The following is an 11,752-nucleotide window of genomic DNA, read 5'->3' as shown; positions in this document are numbered from 1 at the left end:
CGCCATTGCTTCCCCACATCACCACCACCACTGCCACCTCAGCTGGAGTCCTCTTTTCCACAATAACGGCGTGTTCGTCTATTCCGCCCTTCGATTCTTTGTCACTGGCCTCTCTTCATCTGATCGAAGGCGGCCATGTTTCGAGTTGCGCCGCGCCTCCTTGTCGCCTACACGGCAGCCGACATCCAGGCAAAGCTGGAGTCCAGCGAGGCCCTGAAGCCCATTCAGTCCATTAGTGTTGTCGATGCCAGCGCCGGCTGCGGCAGCTTCTTCAACATTGACATCGTGTCGCCAGCTTTCCAGGGTAAGTCCCTCATTGATCAGCATCGCCTCGTCAACGGTGTGTTGAAGGAGGAAATTAGCGCCATCCACGGCTTCACGCTCAACACCAAGAGCGAGTTGCCAAAGCAACGCCTGTAAGGATGTCTCTATTGTGCGCTGTGGTGTGTGTGTGTGTGTGCACTGGTCTGCTAGTGTAGGTGAGGAAGCAGCGTTTCCCTCAGCCGCTCCCCCTCTCTTCTTGTGTTTTTATGGTGTAAAGGCCCTATGGGTGAAAATAGGGTCAGGCAAAGGACAAGGGGGGGGGATGAAAGGCTTGATGCATCTCAGGAGAACAACGACAGGTCAGACATGCCGATGGTGGATAAGGCAGTCGAACACGTGCGCCTCTGTGCATCTTCGGCGGTAACTGTAAACGTGTCGAGGGGCCCACGAGCTCATGCCACTCTCGTGTGTTAACGGATGCTTAACCCCTCGGGGAAGTGGGGCCACCGCATTCACTGAAGGCGCCCACCCATGGAGAGGTGGTGGAAATGGTGAAGGCACCACAAACTTCTTTGCTACCCACAGCGACGACGGCGACACGCCTCATCTTTTTTCGCTGCCCTGTCGCGACGTAGCTCAGCGCAGACGACAACCTCACCTCACCTCACGCACACACACGCACATCTTCATGTAGGTCCGTAGGGAGGCGCACCTGCCCACCATCGTGGAAAAGAGATCATCATCATCACGATTTCCCCTCCCCCTCCAATTCTCTTCGTTTCTCGCTCTCTCCTTCAGCCTTTCCTCTACGACCAATCAGGCCCGCAGCTCTTCACCACGGCATGTGGCTCGGTTTCTTCTGCTGCCGTTGTTGTCTCAGTACTCATCTTTCGTTTGGCCTGCCGTTTTCCCTCTCTCACAGAGCCTCCTTTCACACTCCCATCCCCCTTGACCGATAGAGAGAGAGAGCAGAAACAGCGGCACGGCTACTGGCTGTATTGTGCCGCAGCACTACTAAGGAAGTGCACGGTTGAGCGTGGCCCTTCTCTGCTCTCCGCTCTTCTTCCGTGTTGACTCTCTCTTTCCCCTCACGTTCCTTCGCATCAACATCGGTCTTCTGCAGTGCTGAATTCATCCCTGGTGTATTCTCAAGTCGTTCTCCACCTCTTCTGCTACTGCTGTCCAGAGAGTCATGCAGGCCAAATGCATCCAGTCGATTGCCGGCTGTCCCATCCTGGTGACGGGGGCCGCCTCCGGGCTCGGGGCCGCCACTGCGCGCTTTCTTGCGCAGAACGGTGCCAAGGTGACGCTGGTGGACCGTAACGCGGAGCAGGGCGAAGAGGTGGCGAAGGAGATCAACGGCAAGTTCGTTGCCACCGATGTGTGTAGCGAGACAGAGGTACAGGCAGCCATCAAAGCAGCGGAGGAATTCGCCCGAAAGCCACTTTTCGGTGCCGTCAACTGCGCCGGCATTTGCCCAGCGGCGAAGGTGGTAGGCAAGAAGGGCGCGCACTCCCTCGACCTCTTCAGCAAGGCCGTGCATGTGAACCTTATCGGTACGTTCAACGTGTGCCGACTGGCCGCGGAAGCAATGCAGAAGAACACCGCGCAGATCGGCGCGGACGAGGACCGCGGCGTTATTGTGAACACTGCAAGCGTGGCAGCCTACGAGGGTCAGATTGGTCAGGCCGCCTACGCGGCCAGCAAGGGCGGCATCGTGAGTATGACGCTGCCGTTAGCTCGCGAGCTTGCTGGGCAGCGCATCCGTGTCAACACCATCTGCCCCGGCATCATGGAGACACCGCTGTTACCCCACGATTTGGGGGCGGCGCTGGGGGCAACTGTCCCGTATCCCTCCCGTCTCGGCAGGCCCGAAGAGTTTGCCCACCTGGTCTTTTTCCTCTTCTCGAACCGATACATGAACGGAGAGTGCGTTCGCCTTGACGGAGCAACGCGTATGGCAGCCAAGTAGTGCATGCACATACACGTTGGTCTATCTGTGCATGCGTACATGCCTGCACCTCCCCACCACCACCACCCTTCGCCATTCGCCTCCGCTTCCTTCATATTTCGTTGTCGCCCGCGCGCTCCCCTTCGTTATTGTCTCCCTCTCGTTATCGCAATTGTCTGGTGCGTGTGCGCGCGGTACTACACGGGGCCTGGGCACGCACTTTCACTCACTCCCCTTTTTTCCTCCCTCAGTGTGTCCATCCTTTGCGATACAGCCATGAGCTCCACCCCCACCCCGCAGCGCCAAGCCCTGTCACAGACACACCGCGTGCGGTGCGAGGCAGCCGTAGGCACACGCACTGCAGCAAGGCGCCCACTCGGCCATCGGGACACGGCACCTGCCTCAAACGCTACCCATTACCCGCTCCGCAGCCGCTCCCAGTGTGCCGGTCGCCACCTGCCACGTCCCTCGGGGTGGCTCAGGGGGGGGGGCACCCCAGAGCAGTAGGCAGCCAGGGCCTGGCGAGATGCACCCGAGTCCCGCTGACACTCTGCCCCTCCTATGGGGGTGGGGCAAGCGTGCTCCCGGTTGCAGGTCGCCCCGATGCCACGTCGTCGAGGGCCTGACCGCCGACGTCAGTGGAGATGAGTCGCACCGACCTCCCAGCATTGGCAGGGCTATGGGGGCTGTCTGGCTTCCTCAGATTGAGTGGGGGCTACTGGGCCCTGGGATACCGTGCGCAGAGATGCGCCCCCGTCACCAGAGCCTACTTACCCGGCAGATCAACAAGAGCATCGAAACACGCAGGCGGTTGATACTCCCCCACTTGTCTTGGGGATTGACGGCGCGGTGCACTGATTGTTGTGAATGAGTGCTGCGTAAGTGCGTAGCCACTTTGCCTAGGTTAGGCAGCGATCGCACGAGAAGCCTTGCAAGGTGGCGCATTACGTCACGAGGCTGAGCTCTGTGTCTGGGTGCCGTGATGTTTGTCAATCCCCTTTGCTTTTTACCCCTATCTCGCTCGCCACCTTTGCCGCCTCTTACTCGTATGTCACGCTGTCGGTCTCTCACCGCGATGTCCATGACGCCCACAAGCAAGCGGACACATCAACCTGCGCACATTCACACCTTCCCCGACCAGAGAAGGAGCATTGCGAGTGAGATAATTCAGAGAGTTATCAGCTGTAGACCATTCACACTTGCGACTGCACGTCAGAGCATTGGGTGCGACTCTTCGACCCTCCACCCCCGCCCCCTTCGGCTGCTTCACACACTTCTTTTGCCTGCGGCTCTCACTCCCGCCGCCGATGTCATCACCTCACGTGGGGGAACCAATGGACATGTGGGCCGATGCAAGTGACCCTGCGCCAGTCGCCATGACGCCCAACGCAGACAATGTGCCGGACGCTGAAGAGGAGGTGGCCGCTGCTGCTGGCGCCAACACGCTAGACCACAACGAGGACGAAGAGGGGTGCGGCCTGTCGTTCTTCGAGGAGGAGGCAGAGTGTGCCGCGCTGCTCGCCCACGCCGCAGAGCTGCTGCCGCTAGCAAATGACCGGTTATTGCCCTCCATCGGCCAGGAACCGAACGGGGTGGCGGCCATGTTGGAGGAGCGCTTCGCGAAGATCATCGGCCGCTACCAAGACAGCCCGCACCTCTTGCACCCCTACCTGGAGGGGCTGATGAAGCCTCTCGTGGACCTGCTTCTCCGCTACCTGCCCAATGCCACGGAGGTGTGGGCACGTGAGGCAAGGTCGGGAGTAGGAGGGTCGCCCACAACGACTGTGGGGGCTGGCCAAACCTTGCCGTCGTTCGCTGCTGCTGGGGCAGCATCAGCAACACCACCCTCTGCGATGACGACGCAGACGCTGGTGGTGGCGAGTGCACTGGGCCAGGACTTGACCATGTTCGATGCGGACGCCCCCAAGACACCACTGCATGTGGTGTGCAAGGCCCTCTGCAGCGTCATCAAGACTGCTGGCGAGAAGTGCTGCACGAGCCATTTCCCCATCGACGTGGGGCATTACGAAGACGTCTTCTACACGCTTCAGCTGTGGGTGGCCGACGCGGCGCGGCAGCGAGAGTGGGAGGTGCGCTACTGCCTGCTGCTGTGGCTTTCAAACCTCGTCCTTGTCCCCTTCTCTTTAGCTCTTATCGACACGAATCACGCCGAGGAAGGCGGCGTCTCGGCGGCGACGGAACGGCTATCGCTGTCAGACGCTACCCTTGTCACAGCAAGCCGCTTCCTCGCGGACGCATCCAAGTGCCGCGAGGCGGCTGCCCTCCTCATCGCTCGCCTGCTCACACGACCCGACAGTGCACGGCACCGGGGACTCTTCTTCAGCTTTGCAACCTTCATTCTGGAGTCCACTTCACACTTCGCGTCGGTGGGTGCTGACCGGGCAGCGGTGGTGGTGCCGCAAGGGGTACCGTGGGCCTTTCTTGCCGAAGGCACGCAGAGCACCTTCGCCTCACTTCTGTCGCAGCCCTTCCTACTGCCTGGCGTGCTGCTTACCATTGCGAAGGCTGTGAAGCTGGGGAAACGGGAGGAGCTCGTCGGCTTTGCACCGCGCTTGCTGACGTGTGTGGCGACCGTCTATGAGCAACATCTTAACGATAGCCTCCTCTGCAAGACGGCGGTGAAGGTGGGTCAGCGGCTGGTGCTGTGCATGTTGAAGCGCCGCCGGGCCGAGTGGCGCTACAGCCGGCACATTGCCTCCCTCACTGCCAACCTCGGCGTTGCAACTGCCGATGGTGCGGCGGAGCTGAAAGCGCAACAGGAGGAGGCAGTGGACAGGGACGACGTCAGCAGCGACAACTACTACGGGCTGGATGGGTGCGAGGAGAACCTTGAGACTGGGATTGGGCTTCTTCTCCAGGCCGTTGGGCACAAAGACACGGTGGTGCGCTGGAGCGCAGCCAAGGGCATCGGCCGTGTCTGCGAACGGCTGCCCGTTACGTTTGCCAAGGAGGTCATGGAAGCGGTGCTCGAGGTCTTCAGAAATGCGCACAGCGATGTCCACTGGCACGGTGGCCTCCTCACAATCGCGGAGCTGTGCCGCCGCAGCCTCGTGGATACAGCGCTGCTGGCAAAGGTGGTGCCGTTGGTTGCCCAAGGCCTGGGGTACGATCTCAGCAGGGGCACCTACAGCGTAGGGGCACACGTGCGGGATGCCGCGTGCTACACATGCTGGTGCGTGGCGCGCGCATACGACGCTGAGGACCTCATCATCCACGTGCGCCAGCTGAGCGTTGCGCTCGTGGTGACGGCGCTTTTCGATCGCGAGGTGAACGTGCGCCGCGCGGCGGCTGCGGCCTTTCAGGAGTGTGTCGGTCGCCTCGGCAACTTCGAGCACGGCATTGAGCTGGTGACGACGGTAGACTTCTTTTCACTCGCCTCGCTGCGGCACGCGTACACGGTAGTGGCGCCGGTGATCGCGCAGTATGACACGTACCGGGATGGGATGCTGCGGGAGCTCGTCGGTACGAAGCTGCTACACTGGGACCGCTATGTGCGCCAGATGGCCGCTACCGCGCTGGGACTCGTTGCGACCCATGAGCCTGCCGCTTCGATTCTCGAGGAAGTGCTGCCGGAACTACTGAGACGAGTTGAGGACACGACGGTGGCGACACGCCATGGTGCCATCCTTGCTATCGCCGAACTCATTCAAAACCTCCCGCCGTCCATGTGGAACGAGGCTCACATACTGCAGTTCACTGGTATACTGACAACTCTCGAGGCGGCTCGCGGCTTTAGCGCACGCGGTGGCGCGTACATCCGACAAGCGTGCTGCGCCATGCTCCAAGCCATTGCTGGTCAGTTCCTCGCGCTGCCGAGGACGATGGAGGTGAGCCGAGTGGGTGGTCGGGTAGAAAAGGTGCTCACCCTCGCCGTTATCTTTTCCTTTCTCAAGGACACATGGGACAATATTTTAGAGTGGGTACAACATACCGCGGCAGACACCTTCTGCGCGGTGGCGCAGGCGTACTTCGTGACGTTTCTCCCATCCTTTCACGGCAAGGTGTTGACGGAGCTGTACGAGGGCTGCGTGTTCGAGCAGCGTGTCCTACGTCGGCGTGGCTTCCTCGCCGCTGTCGGCGGGTTGCCTGCGACACTGCTGAATGCACCGTGGACGCCAGGGGCTGCGACGAGTGCGGAGGGCGCTACCAGCGGCGCGTCAGTTCCTCTGGCATTCGAAACGTTTCTCCCAGTGCTACAGCGTGCCTCGTTGTTGAGTCCTGAGGACCTAAAGAACCCGGAGCTGGCGGACGCTCATGCGCGCCGCAACGCGGCTCGCTCCCTCGCGCGGGTGGTTGTCCGCATAGACCCCGCCGCGCCAACCGTGACGCCGTCATGGTACACCGCCGTGATGGAGGGCACGGTGTTGCAAGCGCTGCAGGACTACGCGACGGATAAGCGCGGTGACGTCGGTTCGTTTGTGCGGCTGGCAGTGCTTGAAGGACTTCCCTCTTTGCTGACGTACGGCCTCACGGCTGCTGCGGCAGTCCGACTCTGCACGGCGGCTACGGAACTACGTGTGTTGCAAGGCGTGGTGCGATGCGTCTTGGAGAAGCTCGACCGAGTACGGGCCGTGGCAGGAGGTGTACTGGCGCGCTTGTTGCTGGACAAGCCGTGCGACAATGCGTTTGGGGCCGAGGGGAATGGCAAAGATGAGGGTCTGAGCGACTATGAACTCAGTATCAAGGCAGAGGTATCGCTGCTCCGTGCGCACCTTCGGCACTTGGTGACTCGTCGTGGCGGCGAAGAGAGCGGCGCTGATGGAGACCGAAGCGAGCTCCTCGCCTGGCATAATACACAGCAGGTCATCAGCTGCATTGGTCCGTTCGTGCTGACGCACTGCCCTGTAAGCCTCGCCCACGCCGCGATGGAGGGTCTCGTCGTCTCTGCGGGTGACCTCTCCGAGCACGTGCGCAGGACAGCTGCAGCGGCGCTGCTCAGCGCTTTCCATGGTGACCATACGACTACGGCTGACGTCTCAGACGCCTTGCCGCAGCGCCTCTCTGCGTGTCTCATGACCGTCCTTGTAGCCCACGAGCACGAGGAGCGCATGCTGAAGCCGGCCAGCCGTGTGCTTGACCTGCTCATCAACGAGGGGGTCTTTGCTGTCGAGCAGCACCGCGCAGTGCTGGAGATGCTGCGAAAGGAGCTGAAGCACTTTGCGCTGAACATCATGGTGCTTCTGGCAATGGTGCCTCTGCTGACGAACGTGTGCCGCAGCCCTGACGTCGAGGTGCGGCGCAGTGCGTGGACGCTTGCGCTGACAATGATTGCCAGCCGTTACCCCAAGGTGCGGGCCAAGGTGGCCACAGACCTTTATGCATCACTGCTTGTGTTGACTTCCGGGGCGTTCGCCCCAGCGGGCCTCCCACTGGAGGGATGCAGGCGCGCAATGGAACATCTCATGCTCGTGCAGTGGGACAGCAACGACGCCACACGCACGCGGGCTGCGCGCAACGAGCTGTACAGCATGCTGGAGATTGATCCGCCTGTCGCTCGAGCAGCCAACGTCGGGGAGTCGGCGAGCGAAGACGCGCAGCGAGGCTCCATGCAGCCGGCGCGGGACCACCGGGGTGCGGTGGCCGCCACGTACAAGTCGCTCGTGCAGGAGACCGGCTACTGAGTCGACTAGAAGAGGGGCTCATGCGCTGCTGTGTATGACATCTTTGAAGCCTGACTACCGGTGGTGCCCATAACATTTGGTGGTTGCCTCTGCTGCGGATGTCTGTTCTTGCGCGGATGCACGCGGCTTTATGCACACCGCGTGCATCCGCCGTTCACCATCGCCCTCTCGCCTTTCTCCGACCTTTTGCTTTGCTGTGTAAAAACTCACACGCGCATAGGCGACGCCCAGGCCGCCGCCCCCCCCCCCCCTCTCTCCCCCAAGGCACCTAATAAATAACGGTTGTCTCCGTAAGAAGCAGCAATGGCGTGCGCAGACATCGCTGCCTCTGATGACCCTGGCGGTGCCTTTGGTGTACATGGGACGGCCCAGCGATGGGGTAGGCTGCGGCCGCCTCATGTTGGCGCCCCTGTTTAGGCCGCCAACCGTCCTCTTCGTCTGCAGCTCCGTTTATTCCGCTCACGGTATATTTCGGACGTTCTTCCTCGCACCCTTCCAACTCCTCATCCCTCTCTCCTCTTCCGCCGGTATCCTTTCTCGTCTTCAAGCGCCACCCCTCCCTCCCATCCCTGGCTACACGCAGCTAAGCTCTCACAGGTCGTTTGAAGAACGATTAGTGTTCCGTGAGAGTGCACACTCTCCGTAACGGACGACTACGTCCTCGCTGCCTCGACGCGCACCACCATGGCTACGCAAGTCCCCGCAGCAACGCTTCTCCTACGCACGCGCGCTGTCTGACATCCCTCACGATACGCCATTTCTTCTCTCTTTTCGCTTATTGGTGCACGAAGTTCACTTATCTCCCTTCTCCCACCTTGCGCGGCTCCTACCCTTGCATCGCTCAGCTTTCTTTCATCGCTTTGTCGTAGCAGCGCTGGGTCCACTTACCTCTCTTGCTTACCACCTCTACACGCGTTCCCCATGACATCGACAAGTGTGGCGTTGATTGCGAGTGTCCTGCGGCAGCCTCGCATAGGCGATGATCTGCAGTGGGTACGCTACGACGCACCGTTTCGCACCGCACAGGACTACGCAGCGGCCGAGTACCTCTATCGACTGCGCTTGTGCTCGTTGCGGTTGATGAGTTCCTTCTTGTCGCCCTCCCTGCCCCGCACAGGCTCGGTGAGCAAGGTGACGCACATGCTCCCCCACTACCCTGTCCAGATAACTGCCCAACTCGTCTACATGGATGAGCCACTGAGCCCTGTCGTGGAGTCAGCGGCCGTGTACGCGTCTGCTGCAACCCCGCTGCCGTTGTCATTCCCTGTCGACGGCAACACAGACACACACGAGGAGATGGAGGTGATTTACACGTTTGCCGATGAGTGGCTTATCTTTCCGCTAGAGCTGTGTGATGTGCCACTCGATGCTCGCTGCGAGCTGCATCTCTGGCATACGGATACGCGTATCGCAGTGGCCGCCTTTCACGTCTACTCTGTGGCAGGAGAACTGTGCGTGGGCCAACGGCAGCTGACGCTAAGCCCATGCGGCGCGACGCCAAGCAACCAGCAGGTGTGGAGCACTTCTACGCACGCCTCTGGGCTTCTAGATGACTTTCACCGCGGCATGATACCACCCATTCCATGGCTGGACACGTTGTCCATCCAGCAACTGGAGGCTGTGCATGCACGGAACGGCAACGCCGCCATCCGCAGGGGAAGTTCACAGTCAGCTAAAGACCCTGGCGACACCCCGGCAGCGATATTGACGCTGTACCTTCCAGCGGCCACCACCGCCGTGTTCTTCGAGCCTGCCGTGGCACGCGTGTCCGACGACATGCAGATCCTGCTACAGCGCGGCGACACTGCAGACAACGTCTGCGGCGTCACTCAGCGTCCCTTTCCTGATCAGTACACCTTCTTCAAGGAGCACAACCTCTGCGAGGCTAAGGCAGCCATCACGTCCAAGACGCAGTACCTGCTGACCGACAGCAGCGCCCCTCCCGGGCCGAAGGAGCGCCACCAGCTCGCCAGCCTCTTGCGGCGTCCGCCAATTCAACTAGACAAAGGCACCGGGGCCATAATGGCAGGTGCCGGCGCCGGAGGTGTCGGCGGTGGGCGGCTGGAGGAGACGCGCTTACTGTGGAAGTACCGTCACTTCATATGCCGCGACGGCAAATACTTCCTGCCATTCATGCGGTGCGTCGACTGGGCCAACACCCACTCCAGCGAGCGGCGCGCCGCCTGTGCCCTCATCCATCAGTGGGCGAGACCAGCCTTTGCGGATGTACTGGCGTGCCTCAGCTTCTACTTTGACCATGTGGCGCCGGTGCGCCAGTACGCCGTGCGCCTGCTGCGCAAAGAGAGCGATGGGCGGCTGTGCCACCTCGCCTTTCAGCTCGTGCAGGCGGTGCGGTATGACTCAGCGGAGGCGGAGCTGGCCAACTTCTTGGTGGAGCGCGCCGTGGGGCGCTGGGAGCTGTGCAGCACCATCTACACCCTGCTCTCGGTGGAGGTGGCGCTGGAGCGGCGTCGCGGCGTGAGCGCTGTGGGGAAGGCAAACGATGACAGGCACGGCGGCGCGGCCCTCTTCGAGCCGCTGCTGAGGCGCTTAGCGGAGCGGTTGGCACAGCAGTGTCCGCACTTCGAAACGCGGCTTCGCCAGCAGCACGCGATGCACCGGGTGCTGCAGCTGCTGAGCCGCCAGCTGCAACATAGCTCACTGGATCGCCTGGGGAAGACGACGCTGGGCAACAAGCTTATTGCAAAGCAGGCGTGCGGCCTGCGTGCCCTCTTCTCCTCTGTGCATCACGGCAGCTCGTCCAGGAGAAGTGGGAACGCGAGCTTTAGCAGCAGCCTGATGGCGCACTCCTCGGCTGGGGTGCGGGAAGAGCACTCGATGGGCTCCACCAGCACCGGCGATGGCAACCAGGAGGCTGACGCGAACGGTTGCGGTGACGGCAGTGTCGTCGAGACAAGTGACATGGACAGCGCTGCCGATGATGAGCTCCGGTCTTTGCGCCTTCCATCTCTATCACTACAGCCCCAGGGAGGTGCTTCCCGGTCGCCTCAGCGGCAGAACGGTGCCCAGCAGCAGCACCGAAACCGCCAAGCCTCAGCCGTTGACGTGCTGGACTGCTATGGCGTCACAACGCTCGCCACGCACCCCGGTATCCCGATCACGGGCCTCCTTCACGACTCGCTGTACATCTTCAAGAGCGCCAAGCTGCCGATGCAGCTCACTTTCACGGCCCTGCGGCCAGCAGGCCTTGCATGCAGCGGCGAGCGAGGGAGCGAGTTGCCCTGCGGTGCTTCGCCGTCTCCCTGCGTGCTGACACCCCTCGCGATGCAGCCCGCACCGTCGCAGCAGCGCAAAGGCGAGCTGCAAGGAATGAGCAGCTGCTGCGACGGTGCCAGCACAGCAGCTGCGACGGCGGAGCAGGCAGGCAACTTTCTTGGGACAGGGGAAAACGAGACAGTGCCTCTGGCGATGATGTACAAGCACGACGACGACATCCGGCAAGACCAACTCATTGTGCAACTTATACGCCTTATGGACGACCTCCTACAGCGAGATGGATTGCAGCTCTACCTGACACCCTATCGCGTGATTGCCACCGGCCCGAATGAGGGTCTTGTCGAAATTGTGCCGCGGGTGACGACGTTCCTCAGCGTTCAGCGTGACGTACTCAAGTACCTGCGCGTGTACAACAGCACGGCGGAGCTGCTGCGGCAAGCGATGGACCGCTACACGCGCAGTTTCGCAGGCTATTGCGTCATCACCTTTGTCCTCGGCATCGGCGACCGGCATTTGGAAAATATCCTCATCACGCAGGATGGCCGGTTGCTGCACATCGACTTCGGCTACGTACTGGGCAACGACCCAAAGCCGTTTCCGCCACCCATGAAGATCAACCGTGAGATGGTGGAAGTGCTTGGAGGACCACAGAGCACTG

At 61.3% G+C, this 11,752-nt stretch overlaps 4 protein-coding genes across 4 annotated transcripts in view; all 4 read left to right on the top strand.

The window, feature by feature from the left end:
- Nucleotides 1-135: 135 nt before the first annotated feature.
- Nucleotides 136-420, top strand: LBRM_24_2120 (conserved hypothetical protein; the record flags this gene model as incomplete). The annotated part of the gene is made up of 1 exon (XM_001565426.1): nt 136-420. The coding sequence occupies one exon, from the start codon at nt 136-138 to the stop codon at nt 418-420; it is 285 nt and encodes a 94-aa protein (XP_001565476.1).
- A 1,036-nt stretch (nt 421-1,456) lies between these two features.
- LBRM_24_2110 (putative 3-oxoacyl-(acyl-carrier protein) reductase) lies at nt 1,457-2,236 on the top strand (the record flags this gene model as incomplete). Its single annotated transcript, XM_001565425.1, has 1 exon — nt 1,457-2,236. One exon carries the CDS (start codon nt 1,457-1,459, stop codon nt 2,234-2,236), a length of 780 nt encoding a protein of 259 aa, XP_001565475.1.
- A 1,286-nt stretch (nt 2,237-3,522) lies between these two features.
- LBRM_24_2100 (putative tubulin folding cofactor D) lies at nt 3,523-7,857 on the top strand (the record flags this gene model as incomplete). The annotated part of the gene is made up of 1 exon (XM_001565424.1): nt 3,523-7,857. The coding sequence occupies one exon, from the start codon at nt 3,523-3,525 to the stop codon at nt 7,855-7,857; it is 4,335 nt and encodes a 1,444-aa protein (XP_001565474.1).
- Nucleotides 7,858-8,778: 921 nt separating this feature from the next.
- LBRM_24_2090 (putative phosphatidylinositol 3-kinase) overlaps nt 8,779-11,752 on the top strand; it is a gene marked incomplete at both ends in the record, with an annotated part of 3,270 nt that continues 296 nt past the window's right edge. The window contains one exon of the mRNA XM_001565423.1: nt 8,779-11,752. This exon is cut by the window's right edge and continues 296 nt beyond it. Within this exon, the coding sequence (XP_001565473.1) occupies nt 8,779-11,752 (2,974 nt within the window).

Source organism: Leishmania braziliensis, chromosome 24 (assembly GCF_000002845.2).
Source record: "Leishmania braziliensis MHOM/BR/75/M2904 complete genome, chromosome 24".
Taxonomy (NCBI): domain Eukaryota; phylum Euglenozoa; class Kinetoplastea; order Trypanosomatida; family Trypanosomatidae; genus Leishmania; species Leishmania braziliensis.
Note: the sequence above shows the minus strand (reverse complement) of the source record. Positions and strands in the feature narration are given on the sequence as shown.